A 12636-nucleotide genomic window follows, 5' to 3' on the forward strand; every position below is an offset into this window, starting at 1 on the left:
CCATGTCACTCTTGTGGTGTACACTGTTCTGTTGTTGCAAGATGGACCTATCTTTCCATCTTTAATATCCAGTGGTATCTTCCCCAGCTTTCTCAGCCTCTCAAACTCTGTCCCTTTGGCAACACCCCTCCGACGTTTAGAAGTGGCTGGTACTATACCACAAATGCAGTTACTTATCCAAAAAAAAAACTATACCACAAATGCAGTAGGCAACTTGTACATGTTAGTGCAATTTTAATTCATGAACTTAACCTCTCTTTGCATGGGCATTTATGAAAGACTACATGAACTTGTTTATGACTTTACTTACCATCCTCTTGGCCAGTTGTATTTGTTTGATCTGCCTCATTGCAGGGACCAAACATACCCTCACATTCAACATCTGGAGGTTGAGTAGAGTCATCAGATGATGACTGGCGTTCATCTCCTAAAATCCATGTTGCTGGTTCTGATGGTAGGCATCGTCCATTAATATTGGCCTGTCTTGGTGCTTGTCCAGATGATCTTCCTCCTCCTCTTCCTCTTTTTGCAAGAACCATATCACCAAATAGAAGAATATCCCACCTTCTCTTTAACAAGATCAAAGAACTCAGAAGTAGAGAATTGCACAAGGAGAGGATGAAGCTAACGAAGGCAGGCCAGTGGCAGCTAACAGAATGTATTCTCTATTTTGTAAAAGTGAAGTTTTCTTCTTGTCTGTTTTTTAAGTTACTTGAGTGTACGTACGTTGTATATATGTGAAGTTTTTTCATGTAATGGCAAGGATAGCTGAGGCACAATTCTCCAAGTTGGCCATTGTAATAGAAAGATATTTCACTTTGGCGTTGATGTTTTCAGCAATCTTCCGCGCAAGTGCAGCTGTAAATTATATAGTATATATTGCTTGTCAACTTTTACGTCACCTCACATACTTAAGGTAAAAGATTTCTGTACAGATTCGATTAGGACTTATAAAGAAATAATAAACTTCAGTATCTAAGGGACACGTTGATACAGATGAGATGATCTTCAAAGCATTAGAATATAAGTATGAACATTAAGAATATAAGTATATGTTTTCCATAAATTTAAAACCATTCAAACCTCCTCATCTTCATTTTGGATTAGTCAAAATAAAAATATATTATTATTTTTTTGATAAGAATATTTATAATTTTTTTCCACCTTTGCAGCTACACTAATCATATATTTATTAATAATTTACTTTTACTTAAATTATTATTTTCTAACTAATTTTTTTCCTCAACCTAATTTACAAAACCAACTTATTCTTGAAAACTGATATGTATGTGAACCTAATATACAAGACCAAAAATAATTTAAAACCACCAGTATTTGACTAATCCAATGCAAATTATTTCATTAGTATTTCTCTCCTCTCAACATTTCCACTCACATACGGAAATGTCCCTTTATAGAAATCCAATAATATACTTTGGATGGAAAATATATTTATTTGATTTGTAATTAAGACAGGTATATTGAGATTGACAATGAGTTTGATAATTAAACGTTTCTGGTTATTAGCTTTAAATAACCATTGAGTATATGATGGTTTGTAAACCAATAATTTAACTAGAATATGATTAGTAATTAACAAATAATTGGTAATTTGGTAGATATGTAAAATATGATAAAATTAATCCAAGCTGATAACGAGGGAAAAAATAATGATTAAATAGATATTCCAATATGGAAATCCCATGTGAAAGAAATAGATCACAAAGGCAACTTCTAATCATATTCTTCTAAAACTTATCTTTGACTTTGGCTATTTCAATGAGGCATTTTCAATGGCTTATTTATTATCCATACATGAACATGATATGAATAATTGCTAAAACAAAAAGGTTCCATCCGAATATCCCAAAATAAAATATAAAATACAATTCTCTACAATAACATCACTTTCATCACAATTATTGTTTATCTTGCAAACATTTTGCTAAGATTATATTTCATTTCTTGTATCATTTTCCTATACAATATTGATTTTACCATCATGTAATAAGTAAGTTATTTTAATTTAACTACTGCGATCAACAATTACCATGAAAGTTCCTCCTTATATATTAAGTATTAAAACCCAACATTTTCTAATTAAGTTAAATCTGGAAGTAACCATTTTTAAATTGGCAAACATGATAGTTCATGATGGTAATTGGACGTCCTCGCACAAAATCTTCATTGTTGAACCAAGTCATTTTGATGCCACAAATACACACTTCACTGGTGGTTGAACCAAGTAGTTAAATCTAAAATACAAACTTTGCTCATTGCCAATCTGTTGGGCTGTATATAATGATGAGTAAATCAAAAAAGGTATATCTCTCCAACTTCACATTTAGTAATACATCATTGTGTGCATGTATAAACAATTAATAAGTCCAAATTATCACCATAATCTTTGAGAAAGCTAGTATTTACATTATCCAGTCGTTCAACCCCAATTATAGTCTGAAATTGTACTCAAACAACGACATTAATTAGTAGTAAATGTATTCCTCATCCTTAAGGTAATGTTTTCCATAAATACTAAATACATAAAGCTGCTGCCAGAACATATCACTACAACATTCACCTCTGACAAGGAGATCTTATATACACTGGTAAACTACGTTTCCCTTCCTCATCATCTCACCATTGTACTTGTATGCTCCATGTCTAGAAGATGAATGGCTGAATTAACCAGTTGAATAGACTCACTGCACCAATCCTGCCAAATTGTAGACATTTAATTTCTCAAATATAGCAGTTTAACCAAATACCTCAGGAAATGCAAACTGAAAACAGAGGTGAATTACAACATTTTCTCAAAAAGGTGTTCTACACACCCATACTCATCTCATAGAAGCATATGAAATTTAATAACTGAAACTGCATATTGCTGACTACACCATATGCAACTCTGGAAGATCAATGCCAGCACAATAGGTTCATCATACAACCTCAGCACCACAGCCATTTTCTCTGGCTTTACTAAGTTTAAGTTTATCAAAAAAAATGAGAGAAAGGGAGAAAACCAAGACATTATGGCCTTAATTTTTAACGTGTCACCTAAGCATTTGAGATATACAATTCCAAAAATTTCTAATAACATTTTAGCTAACATTATACATCAGGATTTCTTAACCATAGATTCTCAAAAACTGAAAACTATGGAACTGGAAATTTTTTTATTTCCAAGAAAAAAATCGCAAACAACATATTTATGTTGGTTTTGAACTAAACTGGAAACAGAATAAAAGTTGAAGGAAACAACATCTTCATGTGTTCTGAAAACAGGCGATTGTCTAAACCAATTTTCTATCAACTTATTCTTGGACAAATCGAGCTTTGTCAATATTTATGACAAAGTAAGATTATTTATCACAACGTGGGTTGAAACTGTAGACATTATAAATTGAAAAGAATTTAACACATGACATTAATATAACACAAAATTCGAGTACAAGAATTATATGCAAACTATGCAGCAGCGCTTTGTACTCTAGTAGGTTGTGGGTGGTCTCTTACCATCAGATTTATGTTCAGCTTGTGGTTTATTGAATTTGTTTGAAGAACATCACCCCTGAAAGCTCTCGGGATTTTCAGATCCTGCAGATATAGTGAAGAGCTATGAAAGAGTACCAAACAAAAGGTGCTGTTAAGTGACTATGAAATGTGTATTTCTAATTAAGTAGAGAATTGGCATTTATGCATACCATCATCAGATGAAGTTCCATAGTTAGTTTCGAGGTCTTCTTCACTGCTACCACTATCATTTTCATTATATTCATTCTCTTCCTCATTGCCAAAGGTTGAATATTCATGATCATATATTGGGTTCTAGAGTAATGTGACATCGGCAACATGAATTGGTTCTACATCAGACCTATGCAAGGGATTCGTCGTGCCAGCATCATCATATTGGGGTTCTACCTGTACGTATGATGGTTCGTTCTCCTGGAATGCATCATTTTCGAATAAAACCGTCATCATTATCCTCATCATTCACCACTGGACCGGTTGGAACATCATACATATTCCTATTGGTCACCTTCTGCACAACGAACCAATTACCCCCCAAACTAGTATCTTTAAGATAAAACACTTGAGAGGCTTGACAGGCTAGGGCGAATGGCTCATCTTTATACCATTTACGAGAAGTGTTGACACTAGTTAGATGGTCGCCAACTCGTATTCCTCTTTTCCCATCGCCGATATCAAACCACTCACATTTGAACAAATATACATGACGCCATCCCATGTAGCGTAATTGTAATATGTCAATTAAAACACCATAGAAATCAACAAGTTTTGAACGGTGTTCACCGTTAACAACGAGGCCACTATTTTGGGTTCGGCGATATTTTCCCAGGTTCTCTGTGTGGAACCTTATGCCATTCATGATGCAAGCATCATATGAAGCAACCCATGGGTCGGGTCCACAAGCAAGTGCATATATATCGTCAGTGACCTCATCCTCATTTTCTGAACGCAATTGTTGAACCTGTGAGGAGGGTAAGAAATTGAATAAAACAAATTATATTCCACTGCAGAATGAAAATATGAGTAGTTTAGGTATTTAGAGGTAACCTACACGTGTGCGAAACCAACTTGGAAATTCACTTTGATGTCTACATTCTACATTATCCATGGAATGTTCTTGAATCTTACAGTAGTGCTCACTAAAAATCCATATGCATGGTAACTCAAGTTAGTATAAGGTGTTATTAATGCTATATTAATAAGGTACAAGTAATAGAAAACTCAACATACTTACTGTAGGTACTGTCCAATCTCTGTACAATTATTCAACACATACCATTTTGCCTTTGCAAGTAGAGTCTTATCCAATCAATGTGAAGTTGGCGATCCCAAAGGACGTACCTTTTGTGAGAACACAGACAACCCTGAAAACTGAGGATCTTCATCAATATCCCTGTTTCGTTCCACTTGATTATGTCTAGTTTCAACATCATGGATGTACAAGGAGCAAAAAGTCAAGCATTCAACATGAACATAAGCTTCAGCAATTGAGCCTTCTGGATGAGCCTTATTTATGACGTAGTGCTTGAATTTTCCCAAATATCTTTCAAAAGGATACATCCACCTATATTGTACTGAACCTCCCAAAAATGCCTCACGGGGTAGATGAATGGCGAGGTGTACCATTATATCAAAAAAGGCAGGTGGAAAAATCATCTCAACCTTGCATAGGATGCTTGCAATGTCGGATTGTAATTGCTTCAATACATCTAATGTCAATGTTCGTGCGCACAAAGCCTTGAAAAAGGAACTCAACTCCGTCAATGCAAGGCGTATATCTGATCGCAAAAATCCACCAATTGCAACTGGAAGTAATCTTTGCATAAAAACATGATAGTCAAGACTTTTCATTCCCATTATCTTTCCATCATTGACTGAAACACATCTCGAAATATTTGAGGCAAAACTATCTGGAAATTTCACATCTGCAAGCCACTTACAAAAACATCTCCTCTGATCTAAATCCAACGTGTATGAACCAAGCACCATGGAATATCCACTGCCAACAAGCTGTAAATGTAATTCCTTCCTTAATCCAAGCTCCATCAAGTCCCTGCATGCATTTGCAGTGTCTTTATTTTTCCCTTCAATATTCATCAACGTACCTAGGACGTTGTCGCATATGTTTTTTTCTATGTGCATCACATCGAGATTATGTCGTAAAGACAACGTTGACCAGTAAGGTAGCTGGAAGAATATACTTTGTTTTGTCCAATTCAATTCATTTGGTCTGCGTTTTCTCTTCCGAGAACCTTTGCCAAACTGGACAGTAGCAACTTCCTCTAGTTGCTGGAGTACATCATGTCCCATGAGTTCAGTAGGTGGCAACCAATGATCCTCATTTCCATTAAAAGCGGCTTTTTTCTTTCTCCAAGTGTGTGCGGATGGCAAGAATCGACGATGGCCCATATAACAATGTTTTCTCCCATGACATAACCACATGGAATTTGTATCAAGATTGCATAATGGACAAGCCAATTTTCCCTTGGTGCTCCACCCTGAAAGATTAGCATATGCAGGAAAATCATTAATAGTCGATAATAGTGCAACATGTAAGCGGAATCTTTCTGACTTAGAGGCATCATATGTCTCTACACCGTCAACCCATAATTGCTTTAATTCATGAACTAAAGGTTGCAAATAAATGTCGATGTCGTTCCCTGGAGCTTTAGGGCCAGGAATGAGCAGAGATAACATTAAGTACGGATCTTTCATGCACAACCAAGGGGGCAAGTTGTATGGCACGAGTATTACTGGCCATATGCTATAAAGTTTACTCATATTATTGAAAGGGTTAAAACCATCACTGGCTAGGCCCAATCTAACATTGCGAGCATCTTTTGCAAACCAACTTTGGTCTCTATCAAATTCTCTCCACATCTTAGAATCAGCAGGATGCCTTAAAGTGTTATGGTCATCAACACGTTCTTCTCTATGCCATTTCATGGATTTTGCAGTGTCCTTTGACATAAATAACCTTTGCAACCTCGGTGTCAAAGGAAAGTATCGTAATACTTTTTGAGGAATCCTTCCTTTTCTCCCTGCGGTCGACATCCACCTCGACTCATTGCATTTAGAACACTCTTCTTTCTTGGCATCCTCTTTCCAAAATAACATGCAGTCATTTGGACATGCGTGTATCTTGACATAACTAAAACCCAGGCCACGCTCTAAGTGTCGGGCCTCGTGATATGAGTTAGGCAACTGAATATCTGGAAATGCAGCTTTTAGCAATTGTAAAACCATATTAAATGATTTGATAGTCCACCCACCAATTGTTTTGATATGAAGCAACTTAACTATAAATGACAGCTTAGAAAACTTTGCACAACTTGGATAAAGTAGGCGTCGAGCATCCTCTAACAATTGGTCAAAATCCATGGAGGGCCCTTCACGTACGATGGGTCTCTCACTAGTACCTTCTTCCCCACGTGCAGACTTCATAAATGATCCGGCCCGAATGTCATCTATCATCTCATCCATATCATCAATATAATTCTCTCTTTCATTACTTTCGTCATCATCATCTGATGAATTAGCACTCCAACATTCATCCTCCCCATGAAATATCCATCGTGTATAATTTGGATCAATACCTATCACGAATAGATGATCTTCGACTTCATTGATTGGTAGGAAGATGCCATTACGGCATCTCCGACATGGACACCTAAATGTCGTGCTTCCAGGTGCTTGGGCTCGGGCCATATTGAGAAGTTGATTAATCCCTTCACCATATTCACGTGATGTAAATCTATTTGGCACTTGCATCCAACTCTTGTCCATTTGAATGCGAATCAAGCCAACTAGGAAACCAAGATGAGATAAGGCTACTTGAATTTTTTCCAACAAAGAATAGAGAAAGAAAATGGTAGATATGAGATCACTAAATGCTGAAATAAGAAAATGGTGAATAACACATAAAAAGAAAACTAACTAAATAAGCCTTAACACAATGTCTCTTAAAAGGCAAAGTTACATATAAGGATAGTTTTAAGGCAATTAACAATTTCATATAAGGAAACATTCCTATCTAACTGCTCGGAGGCTAATATGCACACTTGGCCATTGCTCTGTATTCACGTTGAAAGTGTAAATCATGGTAAATAAAAGATAAAAGTGTTGTCATTCTCTTCTCAGTCAAGCATATCCATGCAGATGGCATTTCACGTTTATGCATTGTTAAAGAGGTCAAAAATACCATTAAGAAGAACAAATTTACTTGAGTTGGCAAGGATTGAGAGAAACTTTTATTCTAAGTTTACTATAAACTCAACTTTTTTGCACAATATAACACATTGGACATTAGGAACGTAAATTATATAAGTACTACTACAACTGATTCATTTCAACTCACAAATCATTAGTCTTGGTAAGTAAGGTTGATAGAGTTAGACAAAACTTTTGGGATTTTTGGATAAACATGACATCCAAACAAGTGGGGGCCATATAAGACAGCAGTATGGCTCATGCAATGCCATAAACAGCTCCAGTAAAAACCAAATTAGAATTTACAAGGGATTACTTAGTCAAACTAGTAGAAGAGAAAAAAATGAAGCCACTACAACAAATATTGGTTTTTCTCATGAGGTAATTTGGTCGAAATAAGTGGGGACTATGTGAGAAAAAATCTTTTTCCACCAATTTTGTTTGTGGGACGTTGGTGGCATATAATTCATGAGCAATAAACTTTTTCCAGGAAAAAGTTATTTCGTGGGAAAAAACTACCTTTTGTCACGACTAGAAGTTGTGGCAAAACTTGTTTTCATCCGTGGCAAATGAAGACAGAAACCTAACCCTTTGTGGTGCTAGTAACATCAATTGTCACCAGAGTGGAGACCGAAAAAGTGTTTTAGCCACGTATGATTTTGTCACACATTTAGTGGTATAAAGTTTTTGGCCACTCCCTAAGTCGTGACTATTATTAGTATTGGGATGACACCGTCTGGTGATAAATATGTTTTAGTCACCTTTATATTTGTCGAAAGAACATTATTCACTTGTTATACTATTGGAAATAAGTATTCCCCGTGATACAATATCGTAGCTAAAGTCTTTTTTCCACCAAATTTCCTGGTGAGAGGCTCGTGGCATATAATTCATGAGCAATAATAATTTACCCGCCATTTCTACACTCATTGGACAAATACTAGTGTAATTAAGGAGTAAATATTAAATTCGTGGCAAAAGCCACAAAATGTTGTAGTGAGCATAAATGTTCTAGAACATAAATTTAAACATCTAATAAGCCAAAACTAATTACACAGTGAATTAAACAGCTCCAATAAATTGGCAGCAAGCCACAAGAATCATATAATCAGATTTGATTGTCAAACGTAAATTCTCGAGAACATGTTTATAGCGTATCAATCCTTACTTTAAGGGCAAAGCTACTCATGCTTTATCTTTTCAACGAGTATTTATTGATAAGATTTACTTTCCCCCCGTGCAAATTAATAATCAAATTATACATATAATAAAAAGTCAGATAAGGATTACAAGGGCATCATAAAAAAAGAAAATCATAAAAGAAAAATGGATATCATGATAATTAAATATCATAAAATGGATTAAAAAATCTCATGAAACTCAATGTACATGAGAGTTTCATTAATAATTGGAAGATGGAAGTTAATATATATCTTCAAGCGCATCATAAAAAGGATTTCTTCCAAACCTTTTAAAAAAATATCTTAGTAGTTCATCCATTTGCGGACGAAAAATAGAAACAAAACTAACCCCACCATACAGTACTTAGATCATGGGTACCCAAAACCTACCAATCATTGAACCACTAGACCTACATCCCATTTATATTGACAACTTGCCCCCACCATCCACCTTCCTCTTCAACCACTTCTATTTACCGCTACCATTTCTTTTTAAAAAACAGGACCAAACCACCTCAGCACACGGAAAAAAGGAAAAAACTACGTACGTGTACGACATTATAAAACGAGGAGAATTCAAGGAAATTATGAAGATCATGAAATCCCCCGATCTGCAAATTCGAAAATAGCTCAAGAGTTAGAATTACATTCGTCAATCGTCCAAGATGTTCCTCTTCTTCGAGTAAGTCATCATACGACGTAAAATTAAAACCCAAAACAAAAAAAGAAAAGAAAATAATGATAAAACAAAAAGAAGACAAACATGTGGATGGTGGGGGCACGTTACAGATGATGGTAATTCTACATCCACCTTACAGATGGTAATTCTAATAATTAAATATAATAATTAAATAGAAATATAGTAATAGAAGTGGTAAATAGATAGAATGTTAACACGAATGGTGACTTACCACCGGACCTACATCCACCTTACAGATGGTGTGTACAAATGGTAATTCTAAGATGCATGTGCAAAAACACATGATCTAGCACGTTACAGATCACTTACAAGCTAGCCAAAGACAAATGGTCCATGATTCGCTGCATGGACAACCATGCGTCTAAAAATCTTGGTGCCTTGTGGCCACACCAAAAAGTAGGTACCGACAAATCAATGAGCAAAGCCAGAACAGGATCCTAAGCATGCATGAGTTGATCAGAATGAATCCAAATCAGAATGGATGGAGTTGCGACATGGAAAAGGAAGAAAACGTAGAAATTAAAGCCTTCTAGCTACCATCCTTGTTCTTCATATATGCATAGTATTAACTTGGTACAGCAGGACTAAACTTCGGACTTCCCTTAATCTACCTCTAGAGCTACATATATATATATATAGATTGGAAGGCAAATTCTAGTTCTCCGAAATAAACGACTAAGTACTCACACACATATAGAATAAAGAAAAGGCAGGATGATAAAAGCTGAAATTACAACTACAAGTCTTCAAATTAAGTTCATATATCTACTTTGCATTCAGGAGATCCTAGCAAGGGCACCTAACCGACATGTGTTCATTCTTAAATGAGTAGGAATCTGTATGAAAAAATTATTGAATGTCTAATAGCTTAATCAATATACGGGAATCAAAGGGGTAAAAAAAAAAAAAAAAAACCTTATTACCTGATGGGCCTCTGTACGGCTGACGGAAATTGGTTTCCTCTGAGTAACGGAAGTTTCCGCGTGAAAGTGTGTCGTGATTAGCCACAGAATATTGCCGGAAGTCAGTGGCTTGCAAGATGGGATAAATACGACCTCATCTCGGTCCGACGTGGGACAGAGATTGATTACCTCTCGACGGCCTAACGCAACGCAATTTTCAGGAAGGGGATAATTGGGGCTAGCCTCAAGAACAAATTGGGGCTTTTTGGATGACAGTTTAATTGGTAGAATTTTCAGTGAAGGAGGGTTATAGATGCCGAATGCTCAAATTTGAGGTGAAGGAGGGTTAGAAGTTGAGAAACGATTTGGGGCTATAGATCTATCTAGCTTCAAACGAGATTCTAATAATGTCTTCAAAAAATTCTGCTGGAACGTTCAAATGCTTCTACGGATCAAAAATTGATGGAAAATATGGTTTTTGCGGTGAAAATCTGGTGGACTAGTCTCATACCTGCGCAACTTCCCGTCGTGAGAAACTAGCGATTTCGTAGCACAAGCTAGTATTACATCAGCGTCCATTTCTGGTACTCGCCGATGTTTGGATTATTTGGTCTTAGCTTTTACGTCAACCCAAACTCGCAACAGTACATTAAGTGTCGACGCAACTACTTGGTGCAACTTATCATAACGCAGTAGACGTTTATTTAACCGCGGCATTTTTACTGCGTACTTATGTCGCCGTTGAAATGCTATTTTTACGGCAAACTCAAGTCTGTCAAAAAATAAACCGCGGAAAAAAGCCACTAATGTTGTAGTGTGGGCTCCCTTCCACTGATAAGAGAAGTTCTCTTGACCTCTGCCACACAACCCAAAGGTGACCAGGTACGTGCTTACCCATGCGAGGAGTCCTTCTCTCTTTTCCTTGTGTCACTGCATATTTTTCACAGCTTTTAACATGGTTTTACACCCTCATCTCCCAACATTTCCCGTTTAGCTGCATATTACAACATTGGTATAAAATTTATTTCTTTAGTTGCACAAGTTGTAAAACATAGATTTGCCTGGACTAAAACCATTTCTAAAAATCAAATGGCTTTCAAAGACATAGTGTTAGAAGGGCAAACTCTGAAGGCTTGTATTCTGGGTTTCCAAGCAGTACGTCCTGCATGGGGCTAAATAATACCTTTTCCTTCAAGTGTTTTCATGGACCTGTGACATTTCAGTAGAGGTTCTTGGCCGTTTCAAAGCTAGTTTATAACTTCTGTGAGCTAGTTTATAACTTGTGTAATCAACTAAAACCTAGATGTTAGCTAGTTTATAACTTAAATAGACTTTAGCTAGTTTGCAACTTAGTACAGATTTCTGTTGTGAGTATAACCCGTGTTAAGAAAAAAAAAAGCTAGATGTTAGGTAGTTTATAACTTAGTAGTAATTTCTTTTGTGAGTATAACTTGTGTAATCACAAAAACGGATAGATGTTAGCTAGTTAGTAACTTAGTACAGATTTCTTTTGTGAGTTTAACTTGTGTTATGAAAAAAAACTAGATGTTAGCTAGTTTATAACATAGTAGTAATTTCTTTTGTGAGTTTAATTTGTGTTATGAGTATAACTAGATGTTAGCTAGTTTATAACCATCTATAAATTAATATTGTGAGTTTAAGATGTGTTATGAAAAAAATCGAGATGTGTTATGAAAAAAACCAAGATGTTAGCTAGTTTATAACTTAGAATTAGAAATTATTGTGAGTTTAACTTGTGTTCTGAAAAAAAAAGCTAGATGTTAGGTAGTTGATAACTTATTACAGATTTCTTTTGTGACTTTAACTTGTGTTATGAACAAAAGCTAGATCTTGTGAAGTTTATAACTTAGTATTAAATTCTTTTGTGAGTTTAACTTGAGATATGTGAAAAAAGAATGATGTTAGCTAGCTTTTGGCACGAGTATAGATTTCTGTTGTGAGTATAACATGTGTTATGAAAAAAAGCCAGATGTTAGCTAGTTTATATCTTATTATTAATTTATTTTGTGAGTTTAACTTGTGTTATGAGTATAACTAGATTTTAACTAGTTTATAACCATCTATAAATTAATGTTGTGAGTTTAAGATGTGT

General features: G+C 35.6%; 1 protein-coding gene across 1 annotated transcript; it reads right to left on the bottom strand.

Annotated features, from left to right (window-relative positions):
- Positions 1 to 3955: 3955 nt before the first annotated feature.
- On the bottom strand, positions 3956 to 7014 carry LOC122274674. The gene is made up of 2 exons (XM_043083690.1): positions 4873 to 7014; positions 3956 to 4492 (listed from the first exon to the last, which is right to left on the bottom strand). Exons 1-2 carry the CDS (start codon positions 7012 to 7014, stop codon positions 3956 to 3958), a joined length of 2679 nt encoding a protein of 892 aa, XP_042939624.1.
- Positions 7015 to 12636: the final 5622 nt, after the last annotated feature.

The sequence above is a fragment of the Carya illinoinensis genome, chromosome 8 (genome assembly GCF_018687715.1).
Source record: "Carya illinoinensis cultivar Pawnee chromosome 8, C.illinoinensisPawnee_v1, whole genome shotgun sequence".
Lineage (NCBI taxonomy): Eukaryota > Viridiplantae > Streptophyta > Magnoliopsida > Fagales > Juglandaceae > Carya > Carya illinoinensis.

What these genes read in the sequence shown, in the direction of transcription:
- LOC122274674 (XM_043083690.1), bottom strand. Translation starts at nt 7,014, where the DNA reads ATGGATGAGATGATAGATGACATTCGGGCCGGATCATTTATGAAGTCT. An exon ending in TGTCTGTGTTCTCACAAAAG is followed by an intron (nt 4,493 to 4,872) that starts GTACGTCCTTTG and finishes CCCTCCTCACAG; the next exon opens with GTTCAACAATTGCGTTCAGA.